At 45.6% G+C, this 12,389-nt stretch overlaps 1 protein-coding gene across 2 annotated transcripts in view; it reads right to left on the reverse strand.

Moving 5' to 3' along the window:
- Window positions 1-2,086: 2,086 nt before the first annotated feature.
- The window catches only part of Lrrc74b (leucine rich repeat containing 74B), a 17,462-nt gene continuing 7,159 nt past the window's right edge, over window positions 2,087-12,389 (reverse strand). Inside the window, exons 5-9 of one of the 2 annotated variants that reach the window (XM_021185493.1) lie at window positions 10,670-10,779; window positions 9,688-9,803; window positions 7,355-7,433; window positions 6,281-6,376; window positions 2,087-3,255 (exon numbers count right to left, since the gene is read on the reverse strand). In XM_021185493.1, coding sequence (XP_021041152.1) covers window positions 3,097-3,255; window positions 6,281-6,376; window positions 7,355-7,433; window positions 9,688-9,803; window positions 10,670-10,779 — 560 coding nt within the window. In that variant the 3' untranslated portion in view covers window positions 2,087-3,096. The remainder of the gene's footprint in view (window positions 3,256-6,280; window positions 6,377-7,354; window positions 7,434-9,687; window positions 9,804-10,669; window positions 10,780-12,389) is intronic. The other variant, XM_021185494.1, reaches the window with a different exon arrangement.

Genomic DNA, 12,389 nt, shown 5'->3' on the forward strand with positions numbered 1-12,389 from the left:
AGGACACAAGCAGGTTACATGTAGAAGTTGCCTAAATACCTGTGGTTTCTGTTCCTGTTACAGTGCTATATCCCCTTTCTAGACAATTTTGAGAGACACTGAAAAAGGGAAGACTTCAGTAAACAGAATTTTTGGCAGTACACTTGGCCACTTGTTTGGTTTGCAAGAAGTGGCCAGATGTACGACTGATTGTTCATTGGCTCATGGGCTGTAGCCAAATAGACTGGATGCATTGACAGGGACTTGGAAAGAACATGATCAGAAAATTGATGTGAAAGACATCTGGAGACAAAGTATGTGGCTAGATCTCTTTTATACAGGATATTGCTACGTACCCCTGTCTGGTCTTAAGCCACCATGCTTCTGACTCAGTCTTCAAAGTTATAGAATCACAGGCATGTGTCACCAAGTCTCTATATATACACACAATTTTTTTTATTTTTTCTTTTTTGAGTCAGGGTCTTATGTAACTTGAACTTCTGGTGTGCTACAATTACAGGCATGCAACATCATGCTTTCTCTACAGTGGTGTAGAATCAACCAAAGGTTTCCTGTATGCCAGGCAAACACTGCTGAGTCATACAGCCTGGCCAGTCAGCAGTAGTTTTCCTATGCAGCTCTGGTTGTTTCTGTAGAGCAAATTAGTCAGTTGACTAGACTGAATCAGGGTGGTTTTATTTTCTTTTAATTGGATATTTTGTTTGTTTACATTTCAAATGTTATCCCTTTTCTCAGTGGTTTCCCCTCTGCAAACCCCCATCCCATCCCCCTCACCCTGCTTCTATGAGGGTGATCCTCTACCCCCCCCCCTGTTTACTTATCCAGTTTGTTAGTCTATGTCTTTTCATTTTTATTTTAGAGATTTATTTATTTTATGTATATGAGTACATCGTTGATGCCTTCAGACACACCAGAAGAGGGCTTTGGATTCCATTACAGATGGTTGTGAGCCACCACCTGGTTGCTAGGAATTGAACTCAGGTCCCGTGGAAGAGCAGTCAATACTCTTAACCACTGAGCCATCTCCCTAGCTCCAGTCTATGTCTTTTTACTGGGGAACTGAGTCCATTGATGTTAAGAGATATTAAGGAATAGTGATTGTTGCTTCCTGTTATTTTTGTTGTTAGAGGTGGAATTATGTTTGTGTGGCCATCGTCTTTTGTGTTTATTGAAAGAAGATTACTTTCTTGCTTTTTCTACGGTGTAGTTTCCCTCCTTGTATTGGAGTTTTCCATCTATTTATCCTTTGTAGGGCTGGATTTGTGGAGAGATATTGTGTAAATTTGTTATTGTCATAGAATATCTTGTTTTCTCCATCTATGGTAATTAAGAGTTTTGCTGGGCTGGCATTTGTGTTTTCTTAGGGTCTGTATGACATCTGCCCAGGACCTTCTAGCTTTATAGTCTCTGTTGAGAAGTCTGGTCTGCCTTTATATGTTACTTGATCTTTTCCCCTTACTGCTTTTAATATCCTTTCTTTGTTTTGTGCATTTGGTGTTTTGACTATTATGTGATGGGAGGAATTTCTTTTCTGGTCCAATCTATTTGGAGTTCTGTAGGCTTCTTGTATGTTTATGGGCATCTCTTTCTTTAGGTTAGGGAAATTTACTATTATAATTTTGTTGAAGATATTTACTGGCCCTTTAATTTGGTAATTTCTCTCTTCTATACCTATTATCTTTAGGTTTGGTCTTCTCATTATGTCCTGGATTTCCTGGATGTTTTGGGTTAGGAGCTTTTTGCATTTTGCATTTTTTGACAGTTGTGTCAATGTTTCCTATGGTATCGTCTGCTGTTGGTGATGCTTGCGTCTATGACTCCTGATCTCTTTCCTAGGGTTTCTATCTCCAGGGTTGTCTCCCTTTGTAATTTTTTTTTTTTTTTTTTTTTGGTTTTTTCGAGACAGGGTTTTTCTGTGTAGTCCTGGCTCTCCTGGAACTCACTTTGTAGACCAGGCTGGCCTCGAACTCAGAAATCTGCCTGCCTCTGCCTCTCAAGTGCTGGGATTAAAGGCATGCGCCACCACTGCCCGCCCTCTCCTGTATTTCTTTAAGGGAGTTATTTATGTCCTTTTTTTTTTTTTTTAGATTTATTCATTTATTTTATGTATATAAGTACACTGTGGTTATCTTCAGACACACCAGAAGAGGGCACTGGATCCCATTACAGATGGTTGTGGGCCACCATGTGGTTGCTGGGAATTGAACTCAGGACCTCTGGAAGAACAGTCAGTGCTCTTAACCACTGAGCTATCTCTTCAGCCCTATTTATGTCCTTCTTAAAGTCCTCTATCATCATCATGAGATGTTATTTTAAATTAGAATCTTGCCTTTCCAGTGTATTGGGGTATCCAGGGCTAGCTGTGGTGGGAGAACTGGGTTCTGATGATGCCAAGTAGCCGTGTTTTCTGTTGCTTACGTTATTGCCCTTGACTCTCAAAATCTGGTTATCTGTGGTGTTAGCTGGTTTTGCTGTCTCTGACTGTGACTTGTTCCTCCTATAAGTCTGTGTCAGCACTCCTTGGGAGACCAGTTCTCTCCCGGTGGGATTTGGGTATGAGGAGCTGTGGTACAGGCTCAGCTCTGAATGAAGATGGAAACTGGAAGGATCTGTTCACTGGCTGTTCCTTGGTCCCTCTTCAACCAGGAATTTGAGCAGAAGTGGTAGTCTCACCTATGCTCACAGCTGTGTCAGCTGGGGACCAGCTCTCTCCCAGCGGGATTTGGGTATGGAGAGCTATGGCACAGAGTCAGCTCTGGGGCACAGATGGAAACCGGAAGCACATGGGTGATTTTATAATTCAGAATGTAATGATCAGTTGCCTTCCAATGGGTTATGACTGTCTTCTTGCAAGAGAGCTTGGGAAATCCATTTGCATATCTCCTTTATGATTTGTTGAACAGAGTCACCAGAACATGAAGATCTGGATGACATGAATGTCATGGACCTTGTGTTCAGTGTTGTTCATGGGCAGATTTTTGGTTGAATGAATAAACCACAGCAAATGAAGCCAGATTATGGAAGATGCCAGAGCAGAAAGGAAGATACTCATGTTGTGCATTAAATGACCAGCAATGTGAATGTTAAAGTAACATATTAGAGACCAGAGTCACTTGGTGCAGATGCTGGCTGGGATGGTGTAGAGGCCTGTGGCCAGTCTTTTCTTCTAGAAGTATAAAGCTTTATACAGAGTCCTGGAAGAATTTCGTTCATGGAGCTAGCGAGGTCCTCACATTCTCTGCTTACTTGAATATCCTAAGAGAACATTGGGACATGGTTATAGTCCTTCTGAGGATTTGATTGTTCTCATTTGCATTCCCAGGGCTCAGAGAAGCTCTTTCAGGTATTTTCTCTCTTGTGGATGATAATCTCATGACCCCCCTCCTCCAACTATTAAAATAGGAAAGTTAAGAGTGACCCTTGGAGACTCATATACTTGCATATTTGATCCCCAGTTGGTTGAATTGTTTGGTAAAGGATTAGGAAGGTCTAGCTTTTTTGGAGGAGTTGTATCACTAGGGGATGGGGACTTGGGTTTTCAAAATCCCACACTATAACCAGTTAGCTCTCTCTGTGCTTCACACTTATGGACAAGGATGTGAGCTCTCAGCAACTGCTCCAGCATCATGCCTTGCCTACCTGCTGCCATGCTCCCTGCCATGGTGGTCATGGACTCACTGTCTCTCACTGTCTGAAGCCATGAGTCCAAAATTAAATGTTTACTTTCTATAAGTTGCCTTGGTCATTATGTTTTTAAGAAATACAAAAATAATTAAGACAGGTGTGTTCCATTTCTTGATCTGGCTTACTCACATGAGGGTATGCTTTGTGATAACTCTATTTAATCTATGTGTAGCTTTTGATTCATTTTTGTTTGTTTTCATTTGTTTGCGTTTGGAGACAAGGTCTCGAATAGTGTAGTCAGGCCTCACGCTCGCTATGTGGTTGATGACAGCCTTGAACTCATTCTGAACTGTGCACTTTTATACCTGCCTCCAAGTGCTGGAATTGAACCATTAAATTATTAAACCAATGCGTTGAAGAGAACAGTGCTGATGCAGTCTCATGTAAGCATGTTCCTCTTCCTTATTTTATTATTATGTATGCATGAGTTTTTTCATTGCATGTATATCTGTTCACCACATCCATGTCTGGAAAATGGCATTAGACTCCCTGGGATTAGAGTTATGGATGGTTGTGAACCACCGTGCTGGTGCTAGGGATTAAACTTGGGTCCTCTGTAAGACCAATAAGTGCTCTCATTTGCTGAGCCATCTCTCCAGCACTCATGTAAGCCCCTTCTACAGTTTTATCATCTCATCCCAGCTTTCCAATTTTAAGTGGATTTTGTTTGTATGTTTATTAAGACAAGGTTGAAAATCCTTTAAAGTATAAAATAAGGGAAGACTAGGGATGGCTGAGCAGGTAAGAGTGCTTGCTGCTGCCGGGCGTAGTAGCACACACCTTTAATCCCAGCACTTGGGAGGCAGAGGCAGGCGGATCTCTGAGTTCGAGGCCAGCCTGGTCTACAGAGTGAGTTCCAGGACAGCCAGGGCTATACAGAGAAACCCTGTCTCGATAAACAAAACAAAACAAAACAAAACAAAACAAAACAAAACAATGCTTGCTGCTTTTGCAGAGGTCATAAATTTGATTCTCAGCACCACATAGCAGCTTACAAGAGTTGGTAACTCCAGTATATGGTGCCTTCTTCTGGCCTCTGGGCACCAGGCATGCAGGCATGAACCTACATACATACATGCAGGAAAAATACTCATAATAAAAAAGATAAACCTAAAAAAATTATATAATTATTTTGGCTATAGGATGTCACTATGTTGCCAAGAATTCTCTGGAACAATCCCCTGCCTCATTTGTGCCCTTCCCCCAGCTGTGAGCTAACTAAATCAGACCTTGTTTTGCCACAGTTGCCTAGCCCAAAATGTTTATGCTTAAACGTCCTTACAGCTACAGTTAGGTTGTCTCCACTATACCAGAAATGCAGATATCAGGGATTGTTCCCCGACACGTGCACTAACAAAGAGTTCTATCTTAAAGATCCCATGTCATCATAATGTCACTTGCACTGTGGCCTTGTACCCTTTGTGAGCTTTGGTTTCTTAGTTGCTTCTCTATTGCTGTGAAATAGCACCATGATCATGGCAACTTATAAAGAAAACATTTAATTGGAACTCACGGTTCTGGAGGCTTAGAGTTCATGACCATCACGCGGAGATCATAGCACCAGGCAGGCAGGAGTGGTGCTAAGCACCACAAGTATGGGGTGCAGAGAGGAGGGCAGGGAGAGGGAGAGGGAAAGAGAGGGAGAAGGATGAGAAAAGGGGAGCAGAAGAGGGAGAGAGAGCATGCTAACTGGGATAGCGTGAGTTTTTGAAATTTCAAAGCCCAGCCCCAGTGACACACCTCAGCCACACCTCCTAATCCTTCCCAAACAGTTCCACCAGCTGGAGACTTAGCATTTGAACATATGAGCCTACGGGGACTGTTCTCATTCAAACTACCACATTCCACTCCCTGGCCCCTATAGGCTTTTGGCCATATCAGGGCACAAAATGCATTTAGTTCAACTTCAAAGGTTCCCATAATCTTTCAGTCTCAAGACTGTTTAAAAGCCAGGTGTGGTAGTCTGCCATTAATCCCAGAACTTGGAGACAGAGGAAGACAGATCTATATGAGTATGCAAAAAAGTATATAAGACTAGCCTGGTATACATAATGACTTCTAGGACAGCCAGGGCTACATAGAGAGATTGCATCTCAAAATAAAATAAAACAAAACACTCAAGCCGGGCGTGGGGGCGCACGCCTTTAATCCCAGCACTCAGGAGGCAGAGGCAGGCGGATTTCTGAGTTCGAGGCCAGCCTGGTCTACAAAGTGAGTTCTAGGACAGCCAGGGCTATACAGAGAAACCCTGTCTCAAAAAAACCAAAAAAACCAAAAAACCAAAAACAAACAAACAAAAAACCCAAAAAACCAAAAACCAAAAACCAAAACACTCTTTCAAAATCTGAAGTCCTTCAGAGACTCAAGGCAATCTCTTACTTGTAACACCCTGTAAAATAAAAATTTAAATTGTATATTTCTAACATACAATGGCACAGAGTTGGAGTGGCTTTCTGACACACATGCTGGAGCTGGAATTCAGTGCATCTGGGCAGAGCACTGTAACTAACTCTCACTTCATCCCTTTAATATGGACATGTCAGTAGCTCACTGAGCCTCTGGCAGCTCCGGGATGAGGCTAGCAAGAAGCTCTTACAGACACATCCAGCAGTTCTAGGGCAGATGATTTGTTGTTCCGGACAGACTTAAGGAGGCCAACACAGCCGTCACTGCGAATAGGATTCTTGGAAATCTAAGGAAGATGCATACAAGATATCACGTGACCTTTTATGACAGCACCCACAGTCCCAGCACTCAGGAGGATTAACAGTTCCACACTAATTACCAAGTTAAGAGGCCAGTCTAGGGGTTGGAGATGGCTCAGTGGCTAGGAACACTGGCTTCTCTTCCAGAGAACCTGAGTTCAGTTCCCAGCATCTACATAGTGGGTTTCAACTGCCTGTAACACTAGTCTCAGGGGATCTGATACCTTCTTCTTGCCCCCAAGGGTACCAGGCATACATGCAAGCAATCCGTGTAGGATTCTGGGACTCACTGTGACTTGGTGGTTGTCTAGCAGATGTCTGAAAAATGTGGACCCAAGCTAAAAATAGGTCTTGGTTCCAGTGTCACAGGAGGTGAAATTGCTAATGAGCAAAGCTAGGAGTGGGAAGCGAAGGACCATGCAGAGCCAGGTGCACCCATCCCCAATGCTGGAGATACCCCGTTCTTTTCAGCCCCTTGCCTCACACATGTTGGTATAGCTGAGACCTGCTCCAACTCATTTGACTCTTTCCTTTCAGTCTCTGCTATTACTGTGTCTAGGGTTCCCCTCTCATCACCAGCAAACCTGAAGAAAGGAACCTCTGGATACAAATGCATGTCTGAACTGTGCTCAGTAAGTACCACCCAATCCCCCTCCCCCGGTTGATGCTGGGTTCTAGCAAGGACAGGAGTGTTACAGGGGAGAAGATGAAAGTAAACCAAGGGGCTGTGCTGTCTGCCTTCCCCACAATGCAGCTTCTGAGAGAAAGGACTGCAAGGTGTTGGCACAACAGCTGGAAAAGAGTGAAACAGAGGAGTTGGAGGTAGGAAGTGGTCATAAGAAGCCAGGAGGTCCCTCCCAGAGAGCCTCATCTGGACACAGGAGCCCATCTGTGGGTGAAAAGACTGTATGAAGAGACACAGGGCCAGTCTGTACTGGAGCCTCCCCTACCAGGCTTGAGCTTACAATAAGAATCCGCAGCGTCTGATTGACTTGCAGACCTAACCCCAACTTCAGGGCTCCTGACACGGAGATTCGGTTGTTTCTGCAACAAGAGAGACACATGTATCGTAGTTAAAACATGAGGCCATGGGCTGGAGAGGTGGCTCAGTGGTTAAGAGCACTGACTGCTCTTCCACAGGTCCTGAGTTCAAATCCCAGCATCCACATGGTGGCTCACAATCATCTGTAATGCTATCCAGTGCCCTCTTCTGGCATGTCTGAAGACAGCTACAGTGTACTTAAATATAATAAAATAAATCTTAAAAACAAACAAACAAACAAAAAAACCATGAGGCCAGCCAAAGTGCCCAGTGATAGATGGATGGATGAATCAATATACTGTGTACACTCAACAGAGTCTATTCAGCCATGAAGGAGAGAGAAGCACTGTGTCATTTGAAGTGAATGGATGGGGTGGGGGCATTTTGTTAAGTGAAATAAGCCAGACAGAGAATGTGGAGAACAAGTCAAGTTTTCTCTCATATACAAACACTAACACTAACAGCCTGGAAAATGTACTCTTAGCAGTTCTTAGAAACTTGTGCTTGGAAAGAACACAAAGAGGAGAAAAAGAAAATCAATCAATCAATCAATCAATGGAGACTGGATGGGGTCAGTGCTCTCTGCAGGCATGTATGGAGCTATTGCATCTAAGCCTATTGACAATGTTAGACCTGAAAATATGTCCGTATTACAGCTTACCAGTTCGCAAGCTCAATGACTCGGAGCTCCTGCCTGAGTTGCTACAGCATCTGGCAGCCCAGGATTCTGAGCACAACCCTCCACTCATGCCCAGGCCCCAGTCCACAGCTACAAGCTGTGTATGCTGTCCCATGTGGAGTGCCCTCCCCACAGTGGAGATGAGGGGTTGCACCTACGCTTCTTGAGTTCAGAAGATCTCCCATGCATTTTGTGCCAGCCGGAATCACCACAATAGTGTATGCTCTGGAGCCTGCTTCTCCCTCCCCTCCAAAGTTTTGTTTCTAGAGCCAGGTCATTGGGACAGTAGGATGCTGATTCCTGGGGGTGAAGAATCAACTGTAGTGATAGATCAGCTGGACATAGTGGTGCATGCCTCTAATCCCAGCACTTGGGAGGCAGAGGCAGGTGGATCTCTGTGAGTTTGAGGCTAGCCTGGTTTACACAGCAAGTTCCAGGATAGCTAAGACTACACAAAAAACTCTGCCCCCCCCCCAAAAAAAAACCCTCCAACCAACCAACAAAACAAAAACAAATAAGTAAATAAGCAAACAAACAAAAAGATTAGCATGGCTGAGATAAGACCTTCTGTGCTTCAGAGACAAAAGGGAAATATTCTCTCAGGGTCAGCACCAGAAGCTGATCTCGGTAGGCCAGGCTACACCTCAAGTGGCAGAACTTGGCAGAATCAGAAGCAGGGTCCATGTAGTACTGGTTTTGAAGGCGTGATGCTTGATTGAAAATGTCCTACAGCGCAGCTGAGACTTCGCACCTTGTGTTCAGAGTCCCTGCAGTGAGGCTCACAGAGACCACTGATGAAGGTGAGGCCTCAGTTGCTATGGAGACCTCAGGCTATTTGAAATGTCTGGACTGCGGTGTCTACCAAGGAGAGATGCGGGTTTTGTGTGGAGTCAGCCTAGGAAGAGCTGTGTTTGCTGCAGATGCCAAAGCTGCAGAGACTGCAGGGCTGCCCAAGCCCACTGGAGCCTAGCAGATTGTGAGTCTCAGGTGCTGGGTATGGCCACAGGATGGTCTTTACTCCACTTTTGCTTGGCTGTGATTGTTTTTAATTCCCCAGTTCTTCCCACTTGGAATACGAATGTTTAAGTATGTAGCTTGCTTTTGATTTTTATAGGAATCTAATTACAGACTCTGAATTTTTAAAGTTTTTTTTTTCATTTTTAAAATTATGTTTGAGTGCAAGTATCTTGGAGCAGCCCTGTGCTTGACTGTGCATGTGATGAGATTCTCTGAAATGCCCACCATAACTGGTATTGCAAGCTGAATAAACCAGTCCTCTAAAGCTGTGTTCGATCAGACTGTTTCACTACAGCAACAGAAATGAAACCAGGAGTAAGATACCATATGATACTGGGACGTGAACCCACATCCTTCACACATGCTAGACAACACTCAGACAACTGAGCTGCATCCCAGGCCCCCAAGCAACAACCTTGAAAGAGAAGGACAGAGTGCTGTAGGATTGCAGCTCAAGCCACAGGACACATTGTGAACAGCAGCCAGACCACTGCATGTGGCCCTAAGAGCCCCTGCGCATGTGCATGCGAATGTACACAGCAAGAACCTGTGTTTCTCACCTCATATTCAGTTCTTCTAAGACATTGTTGACCCTGAGGGCATCACCAATCGCACTGGCACCAGAGTCTCCAAAGCCATTATGAGAGATGTCTAGGACTTTCAAGAATATATTTGCCTAGGACACAGAGTAAAGACATAAGCTCGCATCTGATGGTACAGAGAGCAACAGGGCCAGGGCCACAGTGTCAGAGCCCAGGAGAGTCTGAGCAGTGACTAAGGACAGAGAGTAGAGGTCTTGAGGCAGAGTTAGTAAGAACTCTCAGGCCAAACAACCCGAAGATCAGCAGAGGATGACGGGCCAGCTGTGAATACTTCTCAGAGATGAGGTGCAGTGACCAGATCCTCACCTAAGGGAAAATGCTCAAGGCAGGCATCCTGGGTCACAGAGACAGCATGTGCCCATTGACTTGGTGGTGGGGTGTTATATGAAGCCTGTGATGGGGTCAAGAGTGAGTACTCTGGCCGGAGGTGGGTGCAGAGCAAGCTAGGACAGAGCAAGAGGGAGAGAGTGCTCTGACTTGCCACCTCGACCAGTAGGTCAGGAACCCCCGCAGTTAGGCTCTGTAAGAGGGGAAAGTAGTGACTGTTATTTCCTAAGGCCCTTTATGAAACCCTGGTAGGGCTTGATCAATACATTTCAAGGTCTGTAAACTTACAGGGAAGCAATGAGAGGGGTGTAGAAAAGCATCAGCATGTGTAAACAGTGATGCCACCAGATGGCATAGGTGTCCCCCACAGTTGAATGTGATTTCTGGAGGAGGCAGCTGATATTTATCTGTGTACCCCTTAGGAAATGAGATGAGAGTCAGTGCAGTGTATTATATCACTAGATGGGGGCAGGAAAACAAGTCATCAAAGATGCACATGTACATCGTGCTGAAAAGGGCTGAAGTTCATTTCTGAAGAGTTACAATACCAAGAACTGGCTCAGGGAAAACTTTCCAAAGGACAGGCAGGGCTGACTGGGCGAGCGTCTCACACCTCCAGGCCTCGGGCAAACGCGGCGGCTCCCAGACCTCGCAGGCAATTCCAACTGAGGTTAAGCTCTGTGAGTCCTGTGTTTTCTGCCACAGCAGGGCCAAGTATCTCTCCTGAGGAGCACCAAGAGATTTTATAGCAACAAACAAACAAACAAACAAACAACCTAGCACCATCACAAGAAGAAGTTCAAAAAGTGACCTGATGCTCACCGTGCGCCAGCACTTCAGTAGTGTAACTGGATCACAATATCCAGTGTGTACCTGGATTACCTCCAAGGAAGTGTGTGTGTGTGTGTGTGTGTTTAAGGTCTTGTCCTACAACACAGACAGGTCTAGAACTCACTCTGCACCCAGACTGGCTTGAACTCCAGACTGTCTTATTGTTACCTCCATTGTTACCTCCATTGTGCTGACAATGCACACAAGAGACACTATGCCCAGCAAAGAATCCAGGTGTGATTGGGAAGGTATAATTTTTTTAAAGATTTATTTATTTATTTATATGTATGAATACGCTGTTGCTGTCTTTAGACACACCAGAAGAGGGCATCAGATCCCATTACAGATGGTTGTGAGCCACCATGTGGTTGCTGGGAATTGAACTCAGGACCTCTAGAAGAGCAGTGAGTGCTCTTAACCACTGAGCCATCTCTCAGCCTGGAAGGTATGGATTTAAACTAAGGAAATTCCAGCTATTCTGATCTACAAACAAAAACGGGTAGCGATGCAGTGGTCAGGTTGGTGGGATCTGGAAGTGAGGATAGAACAGGTAACCTAGAATCAAGAGATCCCCATGTCTGCACACATGGTGAAGAGAGAGGGAAAAGCAGCTCAGCTGATGCTGGAGTTGGGGAGAGGCCTGAGTAAGCAGGCGCAGGAAGTAAGGAACGCCCGCCCGAGGGAGCAGTTGGTGCTAAGCCAGGAGCTCAGGTGTTGCTCTCCGTGTGGTTGAGGGCCTGGAGGCGAGCTGAGTACCCCAGCAAGATTCCTATTGGCTGGGTAGCACCAGCAGAGACAGAGCCCTCCAAGTCAGGAGTTGCTAAAGGAAGTGGGTGGAGCCATGACAGATGCCTAGCTGTCTCAAGGGCAGAAGTGCACCTTACAGCCAGCCAGCCAGCTTTCCATTCTGTTAGCACTGGTGGGCGTGACTTGCTGCCAGTTCTCCACAGCCGCAGCTCCATCTATGTCCCACTCTGGTTCTCAATGCAGGTACCCTGCGGGGCCGTGGGTGTAGGGGAAGAGTGGAGAGGGAGAGAGCCCCCGTCCGGCCAGAGTTCCTGCGCTCTGGGTGGGCAGACACAGGACTGCCGGACACTTTCCACGCGGCCCCGGGTGGGCATCTGGCTGTGTGAAGCCACGGAACCCACACGGCGGGGGGTGGACAAGGGGCAGTCCCCGGTACCAGGTTCTCAGTCTCTGGCATCCCATGCTGGATACAGCAGAGGAGCTGAGAACAGAACAGGGGCCCCAGGGCAGCACTAGGCCCTGGAGGTATAGGAAGAGAGGGCAGGGAGAAAGAAGGGGCACTGGGTGGTTCCCACACAGGCGAGAGTCTTTAGTCTGGGCCTTGAAAAACAGAGACAGTCTATGGTTTTAGAGCTTTATTGTAGAAAGGCAGGGGGAAAGAGAGAAGATAAAAAGAGAGAGAGACTGACTGGCCATGGCCAAGAAGAAAGAAAGAAAGAAAGAGAGAGAGAGAGAGAGAGAGAGAGAGAGAGAGA

This window comes from Mus caroli, chromosome 16 (genome assembly GCF_900094665.2).
Source record: "Mus caroli chromosome 16, CAROLI_EIJ_v1.1, whole genome shotgun sequence".
Taxonomy (NCBI): Eukaryota; Metazoa; Chordata; class Mammalia; order Rodentia; family Muridae; genus Mus; species Mus caroli.